Genomic DNA, 15,002 nt, shown 5'->3' with positions numbered 1-15,002 from the left:
TCAAACTGCCCGGAGCGGAGAATCCTCCGCTCCGGGCAGTTACAGGGAGGGTCAGCTGTCACAATGACCACTGATTCCCCGCTCTGCTGCCGCCGCTGGGCGGCAGTTTATTCCGATGCGTACGCTGTTAAAAGGTGTACGCATCGGAATAAAGCCCATTAGTGACCGCCTTTAAAAGGCAGCATGGCGGTCACTAAGGGGTTAAGAAAAAATGGATCAAAACACATCTGTTTTTAATGTACTCAAAAATGTAGTTGACAACATTTTTGTGTTTAAAACAAAGGATCGGTTTTAATTCATTTCACTATCCTTTTTTTTTTCATCTGTGTTTTGTTTCCTTACGGGGAGGGAGTCGCCGGGTCAGGAAGAGCACAGGACCAGCCCACGGAGGCAATGGGCCATTCTTGCATGTGCCTGAAATGCCAGATGGCCAGTCCAGCCCTTATACCTATTTAACCTTCTATAACCCTCTTTAATTCCCATGCCTCTACCTATCTCTCTTTAGCTAGTGTAAATGTATGTGTTCAGATCACTGTATAGGAGCTGCTTTGCTTCAATGTATATAGTAAAAGAGAAAGTATGACATAATGGGGGGAAGCTGCCTTGCAGCCAATTGCACAATTACAATGGATTACCCATGCTCCTTGCACCAAGGCTTTTGATGTAATGTAATATAATCTTGATTCAGGAAGTTCAGTTCGCTCATCTCTACTGACAGTACATACAGTTTGTAGTATCTTAGTGGTGGCCTACAAAGTACATTGTAATCTACCCTCCTCACTGGCCATTTGGCTTATAATGGTTTATAATGAATAAATATGAGTATGCATGCATTAAGGTATAACCATAAAAATTATTTTTATTATATAAATACAAAATAAAAGGATAAAAGAAACAAAGAAAATTTGCGTGCTTAATGTTACATGGTTCAGTGGATCATCCTCTTTCCTTAGATAAAACAGGAACAAACAGAGTATGAGATGGATCTAGCTAGCATATAATAATCAAAGCCAGTTTAAATACCAAACAAAATGGAGCTTAAGCGCATGGTAGAAAGGGAGAGCACTTTACAAAGGCACACATTATGTCTCCCAGTCTACAGTCCACCAACACTTCAGTAACTTCCAGCACAACTGCCTCTCCTGCCGAGAGAGAGAAGTTTGTATCCTGGTATATACATTTCTTAGACCAACAGACAGAACATTGTGCTGTTGCTGTCCTGCCTCATTCACTTTCTGACTGAGTTTTGTGGGGGGGGGGGGTTATGTTTTTTTTTTCATCCATGGGTGCATTTGTTCTGATCCATTTTTGCATTGACTTCCATCATTTAAAAAAAAAAAAAGATCAAAACGCATCCATTATTTTATTTTTATTTTTTTTGAACGTACACAAAAATGTGGTCGACTACTTTTTGCTTGTTAAAAAACCAGATGCGCTTTGATCTGTTCCTTCATAATGGAAGTCAATGGAAAAACAGATCAAAACTGATGCAATCAAAAGCATCCGTTCTTCTACTCGTTTTTTCATGCCTTTTTGCTAAAGCGGATGGAAAAAAAACTGATTAAGAAACATTTCCAGATGGTGGAGTGGCTGCCTCTACTTGGTCGTGCACTCCACCTATCCCACCCAGGTGGTGTAATTACTTTTGCTGGTATTAGACGATCTTGCATGCCCAGAGCATAGGCGTATTTCATGCCATGGAGAGGCCATAGTACAGTGTAGGACTGCCCCGAGGATGAGGCCACTGTAACGTGGTGGGGTAGTTTACACCATTTTCAAGTGGTAACCAAGAGCCTCATTATTTTTGTGGAAGTTTTTTTTGGCAGTTGGGGGGGGCTGCTTTTCATGTCTGTAGTGGCTCTGTATCTTGCCATTGTGGTGAGCTGTTGCATTTTTCTGCGTTTTTTTGTGTAAGAAACATAGTGTGAACCCAGCCTAAGCCTGTAATGTCACATTCCCATTGCGATCAATAACTTTTGATATGCCTGGTGACATGTCAAAAGTTATTTATGACAGTGACTCTATAATTTGTTTTCCAGACACAGCACTATACATGATGTAGTAACTGTGAATGGTATTATAGATCTCTGCAGCTGCCTCCCATTCAAATAATTAGATTTTAAATTTGTTCTACAAACCAGATGCATCTGGGACTAGTGTTTACCTTGCATAGCTTGTAACTGCAAGGGATATGTCTTATCTTTGTACAATTTAAAGTACATTGACCCATAGGTATATGCACTATACGAGCACCGTATTTTCCGGCGTATAAGATGACTTTTTAACCCCGAAAAATCTTCTTAGAAGTCGGGGGTTGTCTTATATGCTGGGTATGGTCACCTCATATGGTGGGGGGGCTCAAAAATGGCCCCATCCCCACCGTATGGGGCGACCACTATAAAAAAAAAACAACATTTAATCACCTAGGGTCCATTCCCGACCTCCGCGCGCCTCCCGGTACAGGCAGTGTGACGGACACAACCTGCGCCAGAGACAGAGATTGCCGAACCTCTCCCGGGCAGCCGAGCATCTCATTGGAGAGGCTTGGAGGCACTCGGCTGCCGGGAGAGCTTTGAGAGAATGAGAGAGGCACCGGAAGGTCATGAAGCTCTCCCGGCAGCCGAGCCTCTCCGATGAGAGGCTCGGCTTCCAGTGAGAGGTTTGGCGATCTCCGCCTCTGGCGCAGGTGTACGTCACACTGCCTGCGCTGGGAATGGTACGGGAGGTGCGCGAAGGCCAGGAACGGGCCCTAGGTGAGTTAAATGTTTGTTTGTTTTTTTTATTTAGTTGCAGTCAACCCTGCCTGACCGCAGCAGTTAGGTTAACATTTTCCGGCGTATAAGGCGAACCCCTGACAATCTGCTGAAAATTCAGGGGTTATCTTATATGCCCAGTCGCCTTATATGCTGGAAAATACAGTAAGTTCTTTTCCCATTGCTCTGTAATTTTGTTTTACCAGTATTTCAGCAGCCTGCATGTACCATGGAGCGCTTACTTGAGCCTATTTAATGAATAATCATGATTACTTGTTGTTTTTGTATTTACTACGTGTTTCTCCACATGCAGTGCACTGTTTTCTACCAGAGGGGTGGCTGCTTCCACAGCATCTGCTTCTGATGTTGTCAGCAGTCTCTGTTTTAACCTTGTTTTCTTGTCTTTTTGGTATAAGTCACAGCTTCAGTTTCACTTTTGCTATCTTTCATCGCTTCTTTTTACAATTCTGTATTCACGTGCAGTGTCAGACTGGCCCACAGGAGAACCAAAGGGTCCTCCAGTGGGCCCCTAGATCAGAACACTGCATACTGACTTTGACAGTCCTGGGTGCCAGGAGCAGGACATACAGCAGGGAACAGTCAGAGTCAGCTGGCATTATGAGGGGGCAAACAGGGCAATTGCCCAGGGCTCCCATCCCCAAGGGGGCCCCCTGAAGCTTCAAGTTTAACCTGTCATCGGAAACCTTGCTGCTGGTTGAGGTTCAAACTGCCCTGTGCCTCTTTAAAGTCCTTCCTTTAAGTGTCACTGTCGTTATAACTTTCAAAATCTAAATCAACAGTAGATTGATATAAAGCAAGTTTGCAATTTACCTTTTTGTTTGTTTGTTTGTTTTCCTGGAAAACACAGCACTTCCTGTTTTCTGACTTTTTTTTTTCTCAACAAACAGAAAACAAGTCCTGTCCTGTGTATCCCAGGCCATCTGAGCGCTCACAGAGAGAAGGCAGTCACGTGATTGACAGATATATTGAGCTGTGACTCTCTGTACTGGCCAGAATTCCTTGGTTTAGTATCTTTTTTACAACCAGCATAAGTCAGAAAATCTGCCTTCCGGAGAGTGGACCTGGATTTCTGGTAAGTTCAGCTTTGTTTTACAGCATGATAACAACAACAAAAAAATTATGAATGTAATTGGAAAACTTGCTTTATATCACATCTACTGTTGATTAGAGATGATCAAACAGCCTAGGTAATAGGCTGTATCCCTGTTTTCCAGGCAGTACTCGGGCTGTCTCCACCTTCCCCACTGAACGGGAAGGCAGCGGGAGTCAAATGCCGATGGTTCGGGTTCGAATGAACCTGAACATCAGCGCTGTTCGATCATCTCTACTGTTGATTTGGATTTTGAAAGTGACATTTTAAGGAGTCTCAACTCCGACAAGCCCCAGGTGTTTACAGCACATGATCATATCACCAGGACAGAAAGAGATGTGTGAAAAGGGATGTGTGCAAACACTATGCAGCTCCCTGACCCTTGCCTGCCCCAGGCTGATTTGTCACCCCCCTCTGCACTCATGTGCACACATGTCTTAGGGTCCCCCGATGAATGTTGTGGCTGCTAATTTTTCAAATTTATTTTCAGGTCATCCCAAGCAATATCCAAGGGCAGAAAACAAAAAAAGAGGCGCTGCATCACCCCATGCCTAATGTCAGAGAGGAGGACGCAGCACCATTTATTGCCACCTACACCACTCAGTTATTATCCTTATCTGCTCTCACAAAAAAATCATAATGATTATTGAGTGGTGTAAGGCCTTATTCTCATGCTCCGTAATCCACAGACACTACTGAATGTGAAGTAGAGATGAGTGAACCGGCCGAGGTTCGGGTTCGTATGAACCTGAACTCTCGGCTTCTGATTATATGTGGATGGAATCAATTCACTTGGTTCAAGATTAGCAGTAATCTTATCAGCAGAGCTACATCTGTATAAATAATGTGACAAAGAGTATATCTTTCAGTAGGTTATGGGGCTCTTAAAGAGAAATGTGTCATCAGGAAGTTACCTTTTAAAAACTACCTGTCATTAAAAATCACTTTAGGCATATCAAGAGTTATTTATTGCAGTGGGACTCACTGCTGTGACCAACTGCAACAAGGCTAAACTGGCAGATGAGCGAGCAGTCGGGGAGCGAATTGCACGGCCACATGCTTTCTTACTGGCTCTGGATTAAAGTGGGTCTCTAAAGTGGGTCAGTAACTTTTGACATGCCACTAAGCTTAATAAGTCATAGGTAATAAGTCAAGGGTGAAGGGTCAACAATCTAGCCCTCACCAGTCCAGGTGCTTGAGAAAGCCTGTTTTGACACTTTGCACAGAAGAATAAAAGCATTTTTCTATTTAATGGTCTCGGGCTATTTAATTCAAACATATATATAAAAGGTACCATGTGTCTCCTTGGCCTAACAGCTATCTAACAACTATCAGCAGGTTGGAATTTGAATTGCATGACGGGAGTAGTGGATCCACTGGACCGTCACCAGCGATGGCGTAAACCGCACCAGGGAGCGGAGTCTAAGGGGTCACTGGTCTTCACCAGAGCGGCGGGATGGACTTGCTGCGGCAGGCGACCCCCAGGTCGCTACCCCTGGATTGGCTTTCTAGTGACGGATAAGGTGTAGCAGGAACAGAGGGGCAACAGGCAGGCAGCAGCACACACAGACACAGTCACAAGCAGGAACCACAAGTGGCAGGAACAACGGACAGGAACAACGGACAGGAACAACAGGCAGGAGCAACGGGCGGCTGGGACAAAACACACTAGGAAGCATGCAGAGGCTCCAACACCTGTGGTGGGGCCGGGTTGCAATTTATAGGAGAGTCTCAGTGCAGAGCAGCAGTCAATCAAAGGCACAGTGAGGAGGAGCCCCGGCACAGAGCAGGAGATGGGGCAGCAGCGGCGCGGCGAGAGGTAAGTGCCACGGTCGCGGATGTGACACAGCTGACAGATTCCCTTTAAAATAATTGATTTAAAACAAAGAGAGAATACACTAACTGTAAATTAATGTTTTACAGTAGCAACTTTTGGTTTTGGGATTTAAATATGTCTGAAATGCACTAGAAAGATATGTGCTATAGTATTGAGGGCAGATATAAGATATAAAATGGTAAGAAGAACTCTTTTCACACCTACACACATCCTCTTCCATAACATATCTGCTTGTGTCACCTGTTTTACCTCCCTACACAAACCACAGATGTGTTAAAAGAAAAAACAATGTGTAGATTATATCAGTAAGACGTTTGTAAGTCACAGTTATAAGGAAAAGCTTTCACCTACTGGCAAAATGTGTGCTGGTGTAAACATCTAAGACAAAGACTTCTTACATTTTGCATTTACATTTTTTTCTGCAGACATTTATATTTAGCTTCTGACACTAGTATTGTAGCATGTGCCCAGGGAAATGTTTTTTTTTCCTGCAGGTGAGGTCTGTTGTTTTAATTCTATGTATTATGTCTTGTACTGAACCTCATGTGTGCCCTGGGTCATCTTGTATATACAATGCTTTACAAAAAAAAAAAAACTCATTGTCATGATTTTTACTTGTTTACAAAAATAATTGTTAGTTTTTCATGTAAAATTGCTTATATGAAATAATCATTTTGGTCATTTATACATATGAAACAATGCAACGTGTCAAGGGATGGGATATACTAGGTAGCCAGTAAACAGACATTTCTTGAGACAATTGGTAAGCTTCCAACAGGATCACGGGAGCCAAGGAGGAAGGTGGCCTTGTCTTATGAGTACCTCAGATCAGATTTCTCTCCTCCAGGCTGTGCTGTCCTGCTCTGTGGTGATTCTGCCCATAAGATGGTTGACATGGAAAAGCATGTTACCATGGCCTGTCCTCATTATCCACCACTGAGTCTGTATATATCTATTGAGGACAGAGAGAGGGGCATGGTCACATGCTCCTCCATGCTGGCCATCCTATGGACATAATGACCACAGGGCAGGACAGCACAGCCTGGAGGAGGAGAGTCTGATTTTAGCTCTTTGAGGAGGTACAAAGGGAACTACTGTAAGTAAGTGCTGTGAGTACACTTACACTGTACAATGAATATTTTACTATCTCTTTTGAATATATATATATTTACAGTTTTTACAGTTTGCACACTGTTGGTCAGATCTAAACAAAACAAGAAAGGTCTTTACACTTTACACTTCAGTGGGTCAGTCTAGTCTTCACTAGACAATCATAATATATTTCCATTACGACTGACATTTGTTATTGTTTCCGGCAACATGCTGACAGAGAATATTTTACACATATTTTATAGAGAAATTACTCATCAGCAGTCTATTCAAGATAACAGACAGGTGTGATGAAGTGTAGGGTTAAAATGGAGATGTTTGCAGCATAAATCTTCCATTTAGTCATCTAGGACATCTGTTGAAATTTGAATATTTTCTTACCCATGAAGGCAGCTTTCTGGTCTTGCGCTGATTGATAAAAAGAGACTAAACACAGGAAGTTCCAGTCATCTGCAAGTTCACAGAGAAGGACACATTGAGCTGTGACTGTACTGGCCAGAATTCCTGTGGACTGGACCTGGATTTCTGCTTCAGCTTTGTTTTACAGGATAATAACAACAATAATAATCAATGTATTTGGCAAACTTGCTTTATTTTACAACTACTGTTGATTTAGATTTTGAAAGTTATAACGACAGGGACATTCTAAGACATTCTAAAGTGTCACTGTCATTATAACTTGACTAAACTTTCCCAGGTCATCTGAGTGCTCACAGAGAAGCCAGTCATGTGATTGATGGGCACATTGAGCTGTGACTCTCTGTACTGGCCGGGACTTCAGGTGTTAAGTCTCTTTTTTTTTAACCAGCACAAGATTAAAAAGCTGCCTTCAGGAGACTGGACCTGGATTTCATGACAACTAAAATAAAAAATGAATGTATATTGCAAACTTAATTTATATATGATCTACTGTTGATTTAGATTTAAAAAATTATAACAGTGACACTATAAGGCCCATTCACACCAGATTTTTTCATCCTATTGAAAAATATAATTTTTTTTCTTTCAAGAGGAGAAAAAAATTATTAAAAGCACTCCTGAATTCCAGAAGGATACAAACTTTGCAAAATCCTTACAGTGTTAATTATTTCATCCCAGTTCTGCTGCAACCATACCTTTCATTACTATACTGTATCTAGATTGCGTGACCTCTGAAAAGCCACCATCAGATTTTAAACTTTATTCTTCAAGTCTGTCTATCCTACAATGCAACAACATAGCAACACACAGGCCAAATTGAAGGTGTTTTGGTTGTTTTATGCCAGGCTATTTTAATCATTGCTGCTTTGTGCTGATTAAGTATTACATGTTTTAATAATATACCATTCAGAAGTCTTACTCTATGAGGTAAAATGTCATAGAGAATTAAAAAAATGCTTTTTTCAATAATATTTAATGCAAATGAGATAACCTTCTTAAAAATGATATTGCAAATTATTGAGAAAACATTGTTACAGTCAGATATAGAATTTTGTTGTTGCACAAATCCTGGAGAACAAAGATGTAATAGCTGCTTAGTGCATAGGGCAGTCAGCGAGTACAAGGATGAACAGGACTGGTAGCATAAGGAATATAAGGCTTATGATTCTTTGGCCGTCGTGGGACAACATTAATGTAGTCGCTCTGTTGAATTCTTGTCCTTCTCTTGTTTCTCTGCAAAAAAGGTGTAAGCTGGTCAAATGTTTAATTAAGAAGTAATTTAACTTTTAATCACATCTGCTTTATTTGACACAAATCAAAGACAGACAATACATGTTCTCAGGCAAAATCGGCAATATAAAAATAGTACAGTCTGGCGGGGGTACATTGTATCATAACAGCAACATGACAGTATAATAACCACAGTAGTTTTTTAGTACTTTGCTTAAAGGGGTTATCCAGTGTTAGAAAAACATGGCCACTTTCTTCCAGAGTCTCCAGTTCGTCTGGGCTTTGTAACTCAGTTCCATTGAAGTAAATGGAGCTTAATTGCAAAAAACACCTGAACAGGAGACAACAGGAATCATGTTGTCTCTGAAAGAAAGTGGCCATGTTTTTGTAGAGCCACATAACCCCTTTAAAAACATGGGAACACTTCTACTATAGACACCTTTAACCCCTAGGCGACCCTTGGCGTACCTGTACGTCCTGAGCGCCTAGGGATGTTCAGAGCGGGCGGCACCCGGGACCGCGGCAGTTCAGAGCGGGGCTGCTGCGGTCCCGGGTGCCGCCCGTAGCCCGAGACCGCGGCTATTAGCGGGAACGGTCCGATCACTGTGCCTGCTAATTAAGTAATCGGATGCAACTGTCAAAGTTAACAGCTGCATCCGATTACTTACTGCAGCCCATCCCTGGTGTCTAGTGGGGTGGATCGCCCCCCCCCCCCCCCCCCCCCCCCGTTGTCCCGGTAGAGCAATTCACACATCCAGCTCGGGCCAGGGTCTGCGCCGTTATGGCGCTAATCCCGACTATGCACTCGATTGCTTCCGGCTGCAGCAGCCGGAAGCAATCCAGTGCCTATCTCATTGATCTTTGTTGTATAACTATACAGCATAGATCTCAATGAGAGATCAGTGTGCTTATACTAGAAATCCCCCAGGGGGGCTTCTAGTATAAGTGTAAAAGTAAAAAATAAAGTGTCATTATTAATAAAAAAAAAAAAAAACCTCCCCTAATAAAAGTTTGAATCACCCCCCTTTCCCATGTTCTAAATAAAAAAAATAAAAAAAAATAAACATGTTTGGTATCGCCGCGTGCGTAATCGCCCAAACTATTAATTTATCACATTCCTGATCTTGCACGGTAATCGGTGTAAGCGCAAAAAAAATCCCAAAATATACATGTTACATACCGTTGTAATCGTAACAACTTGAGGAACATATATAACAAGTAATTTTTACCCCAGGGCGAGCAGCGTAAAAACAAAAACCCTCCAAATAAAAGAAATGCTTCTTTTTTTTCAATTTCACCACACATTGAATTTTTTTCTGCTTTTGCAGTGTACTTTATGAAAAATGTGGGTTTCTACGTGAAAAAATGCAACTGCTAGGGTTAAAAAACTGTAATATTGCTTTGTACTTTTTATTTGGAAAAAAAACACTTTCTCTATAGGTCTTTATTTAAAAAAAAATGTTTAGTTTGTGTTCCAAAGCCTCTGTTATCAGTCTAACAGAGAAGCAGTTCTCTGACAGGCTTATCAACCTTTCTATTTTGAGGCAACTCTTAGGGCCCGTTCACCCTGAACAGGTGGAAATTCCGAGCGGAACCCGCATTGTGGACTCTGCTCGGAATCCTGCCTGTATCACTGTCTCAATGTAATGTGTAGCCCACCTCCGCTCTCCACTCAAAATTTCTGCCTGTTTTGCTCAATGTGAATGGGCCCTAAAGATGACTAATGACTATATGAAATGTCAACTTTAAGTCATTTATAAATCAACCTAAAAGTTCCTTCAGAAGAGAAAAGCAAGGCTGATAAAAAGGTCCTCAAAGTATTCCTGCTCTGACAGATTTTACTAATAACAAAAGCTGTAGAACACAAACTAAAATTTTATTTTTTATAAAGACTTATGGTTAGAGTGTTTTTGTACCATAATATGTACAAAACAAGATAAAAATGTTTTTAAAGGTGAAAATAGCCTTAAAAGAGATTGTCCCACCCTTAAAGCAACTCTGTACCCACAATCTGCCCACCCCAAACCACTTGTACCTTTGGATAGCTGCTTTTAATCCAAGATCTGTCCTGGATCTTGCAGACCCGTGCCCAAGGACCGTGGCCTAGAGTGTGTATGCATTAGGCTGGCATAACCCCTCTGTCCCTCCTCCCCACCCTCTTCATCATTAGGAATGCTCCAGGCAGATTGTCTCCTATTCATCAGCTGTGTCAGCACGGCACATGGGCTGGATTGTTAAGGCACCTGTGCAGTGTTCACTGCGGAGGAAGAGAAAAAATCCTGCCAGTGACATTCCTAATGATGAAGAGTGTGGGGAGGAGGGACTGAGAGGTGGTGCAAAGTTAGGGCACAGACACTCTAGGCCACGGCCGTTTGGCACAGAGCTGCAAGTTTAAAAGTTGTTTTTTAGGACAATAACTGTATCACCTGCCAAACGGACCCCAGGACAGATCTTAAAATAAAAACAGCTATCTGAAGGTACAAGCGGTTTGGGGGGGGTCAGATTGTGGGTACAGAGTCGCTTTAAGACTTCTCTTCTATGCACAGGATCTTCTAACCACTAGTATGATTGCAGGAAGTCTGACTGCCGGGAGACCTTGTGATCTCAAAAATGGAGTCTCCCTTTAGAATTCAACAGCAGTCATACATGCGCACTGCTGCTTCCCTCATTGTCTATGCAAACTGACACAGATAGCCAAGTACAGAGTTTGGTGATCTTCAGCAGCACATATAAAACAAACAAAACAAAGGGCTGGAAAGCATATGACTAAATGCCGTAAAAACAGCTCAGGCAAGATGGCAGCCCCTATAACAATGTACAAAATAAATTAAATACATTCCCTTTAAGCATTGTTTATGACCAGGTAGAAGACCACTAAGGGTTTGTTCGCCATATGCATGTAGCCAGGAGAATGCCAGGCACCTGCTTGAAGCCTTGAAGTATTTTATGGCGCTATAAGTCTTGCTGTATGTTTTAATTTTGGGTTGTATAGCACTTTTACTAGGCAAATGCATTGAATTGTTGTTAAGCCGACAAATGGCACTGTTGGGCTACACCTGTATACTATTAGTAATTAGGTATCGTGTGATATAGCCATTTGTACATAGGGCAAAAGATGGGAACTGCAAAGGATATGATGAATGTGTATGATGTTCTTGTACTGGCAACATATTAGTAAAGAGCTTCTTTTTGGTGCATAATTCAGAAAGTGATCAAATAAATAAAATGATACATAGTTGCCTTACCAAAATGTATGCAAATGAAGTAGTTATTAGAAGACTGTATGCTACCATACATCCTAGTATGATTGCAAAACTCAAAGGGACTTTCTCAACTTCTCTGACTATCTCTTGCTTGCTGTGCTCTTTATGTTCTGAAAAATTGAAAAGGAGAATAAATTGTTACTCAAGTAAATATATTCTATGAAACTATAATAAACATAAAGCCACATTATACAAGAAAAGGGTTATAATAAATATGAGAAAGGTAAAGGGGTAGTTACGCAAAAAAAAATAATCTTTTAAATCAACTGGTGCCAGAAAGTTCCAGAGATATGTAATTTATTTCTATTAAAAAAAAAAATCTCAAGTCTTCCAGTACTTAGCAGCTGATGTATGTCCTGCAAGAAGTGATTTATTCTTTCCAGCATCAGGCTATGTTCACACAACGTAATTTCCCTAGTAATCACGGCCGTTTTTGAAAATCAGCAACAACTGCCGTGATTACTACGGAACTTACATTGTGCTGGAGCTGAGGGAATCCGCCTAGAGTGTATACACAGGGGCGTAGCTAGGATTCATGGGGCCCCACAGCAAAAAAATTTTAAGGGGCTCCCCTCCCCTACGCACAACACAAAGCACTGCGCATATATCTATATATGCTTTACTGCTGGTGCACTGATAACCCCTGACCTCTGCACGGAGCTCTGCACATTTTCCTTTACTTTTTGATTGCCAGCTGGAGAACGGAGGCCAGAGGTTATCAGTGCAGTGAAGCAGAGATCTCTGTCTTCTGCTTGTTAACTGTTTTGTTTTGCAGCATGTACTTAAACATTGGGTCACTTAGGGTACTATTACCTGAAGTGATTTTTGACGATCAACAATAAACGATCTCAAACGACCGCTATGGCGAAAGGCCTAAAATCATTCACCCAGTTACACTGAACGATTGTTACTTATGATCGTTCTTGCGTTTGTCTTGTCGTCGCTATTGTGTTCATCGCTACTGCAAACGACCGAACTACGTCTTATTACGTGCGAACAATTTACAAAGATCAACGATAAAAATAGGTCCAAACTCTATCAAACAACTAACGATTTCTTGTTGGTCGTTTAATCGTTGCTATTAAACTAAACAATTATAGTTCAAATCCGAACGATCTAGCGATTTTTCGAAAGATAATCGCCCTGTATAATAAGGCCCTTACACACTGCAGTACATTAGGGGTTAAGCTGAAGAACACATGCTCTTACCTTCTCCCCTGGGCCCCGCTCCTGCATGGGCCCCATAGCAATTTCCTACCCTGCCTCTATGGTAGCTATGCCACTGTGTATACACATAGGGGGACATGTATTAAAGTGCGTATCGGCGGAAAGTGCCGATTTGCGTATTATTTTATTCGCAAATGGCCGATTTGCGAATAAAATATTCGCATATCAGCACTTTCCACCGGGAACGCCAGGGGGGGCGGGGTGGGGGTGTGGAGGGGGGTCGGAACGGGGGGTGCGCGCGATTTATCTTTTGCTCTGGCAAAAGATATGCCGAAAACCTACTCCACCTTTCAGGTGGCGTAGGTTTTCTGCCGTGCGCACCGACGCGCACAGGATTTATGTAGAGGCAGTCCGCCTCTACATAAATCTCTGTAGCGCCGGAGATGGGTGGACATTTTTAAGTCCGGCGTAAAAAACGTCAGACTTGATAAATGTCCCCCATGGTATACACTCCAGCCGGGATCCATAGCGGCACTGCAAAAATCATGTCAATCATGACATGTCAATTTTCTGCGGCCGCTATTCATTGAATAGTGGCCGCAGAGAACCTTTCAGTTCACACAATGGAGCGTGCGGCCTTTGGCCACACACTATATTGTGTGCAGCTGTGAATTTGGATGGTCATGGTTAATTAGGTACAGTGACATCATGCAACGGTGAATTCGGATGGTCATGATTAATAAGATACAGTAACATCATAAAGGGGTTATCCGGGGAGCAGAGGCTTTTGAACATTGCTTGAGGGCGACTTAGCTACCCCTACCCACCCATCTAGGTTTTTTCTGTAATTGGTATACTGAATATTGCACCATAATACATGCCTCTATATACTGTATCTTCACACAGCACTGCCATTTGCACTAGGACTTAGAATAACTAAGAACACTTTCACACTTAAACCAAAACCAGAAGTAGGTCAAAAAAACAGAAGCAAGTCTTTTCTTTCGTTTTCTCTGTGTCTGTTATACTTATGGTTTTGATTTACAAAATACTGCCATGTAAAAGTGGCCACAAGGATTGTACTTTCTTTTATTCATTTGCAGAATATGTTTATATGATACAATTTCTGCAATAATAGTGAACATGACTCTGTGGTGAGATTGCACCTTCTAGTAAGATATCAATCCTTAGTGCTCTGATTGTCTCAATCCTCTTGAAAATCCTCTAGTAAAAAATACATGATTTTTTTTATATATGGCTAGACCAGATGATATCAGATTGCTCCCAGTCTGAAATCATCTGGTCACCGCACATCACGGCTACTTCATGCTACCAAGACAAATCAATGCCCGCTCATTAATTACTATGGTAGGATACAGCTGTGGCCAATGATTGGATGAGAAGGCAGTTCCCAGGAGGCAGGAAGTTGTAGTCATGGGCAGGGAATCAGACTCGGAGGACCAAAAAGGACTCTTTTTTTATTTTACAACATCCCCAGTCACATATTTAAAGTGACACTGTCACCCCCTTTTTGCATTATGACTTCACTACACAGGTGTAAAGGGTCAATTTATCAGTTTTCATACCTTTTTTATATTATGTCATGGTGCTTGTTCCAGTAAAAAGTGATTTTTTTTATCATCCGCGGATTGTGCTATCTTGGCGGGGCTACGCGGTTGAAGCTCCACTTAGTCCCTCCTACACCACCACAGTTGGCCCCTCCCCGTCGTGATGTCATCAGGCCCCACCCCTTGAAGGCCATTGGAACAGGCCAGCCTTAAGGTCAAGGCCCCACCCCCTCTAGTTTGGCCCATACGACCCCCTCTAGGTCGGCCTATGTAGCGATGATGTCATGGGGCGGGACCAACAGTGGTGTTGTGGGCGGGGCTAAACAGCAATTTGCCCGTGAAGCCCCACCCAGATAGCACAATCTGAAGATTATAAAAGATCACTTTTTACTGGAACAAGCACCATGACATATGATATAAAATAAGGTATGAAAACTGCAAAATGTATCCTTTACACTTGTGTAGAGAAGTCATAATGCAAAAAGGGGATGACAGTGTCACTTTAATAAAAAATAGTATGTCCCCAGATAACCCCTGTGTTGC

At 42.0% G+C, this 15,002-nt stretch overlaps 1 protein-coding gene across 1 annotated transcript in view; it reads right to left on the bottom strand.

The window, feature by feature from the left end:
- Window positions 1-8,221: 8,221 nt before the first annotated feature.
- Window positions 8,222-15,002, bottom strand: part of CD28 (CD28 molecule) — a 32,741-nt gene continuing 25,960 nt past the window's right edge. The window contains exons 4-5 of the mRNA XM_069983409.1: window positions 11,707-11,834; window positions 8,222-8,464 (exon numbers count right to left, since the gene is read on the bottom strand). Coding sequence (XP_069839510.1) covers window positions 8,342-8,464; window positions 11,707-11,834 — 251 coding nt within the window. The 3' untranslated portion in view covers window positions 8,222-8,341. The remainder of the gene's footprint in view (window positions 8,465-11,706; window positions 11,835-15,002) is intronic.

Source organism: Dendropsophus ebraccatus, chromosome 9 (genome assembly GCF_027789765.1).
Source record: "Dendropsophus ebraccatus isolate aDenEbr1 chromosome 9, aDenEbr1.pat, whole genome shotgun sequence".
In the NCBI taxonomy this organism is placed as follows: domain Eukaryota; kingdom Metazoa; phylum Chordata; class Amphibia; order Anura; family Hylidae; genus Dendropsophus; species Dendropsophus ebraccatus.
The sequence above is the reverse complement of the archived record's forward strand: the minus strand, read 5'-3'. Positions and strand labels throughout refer to the sequence as shown.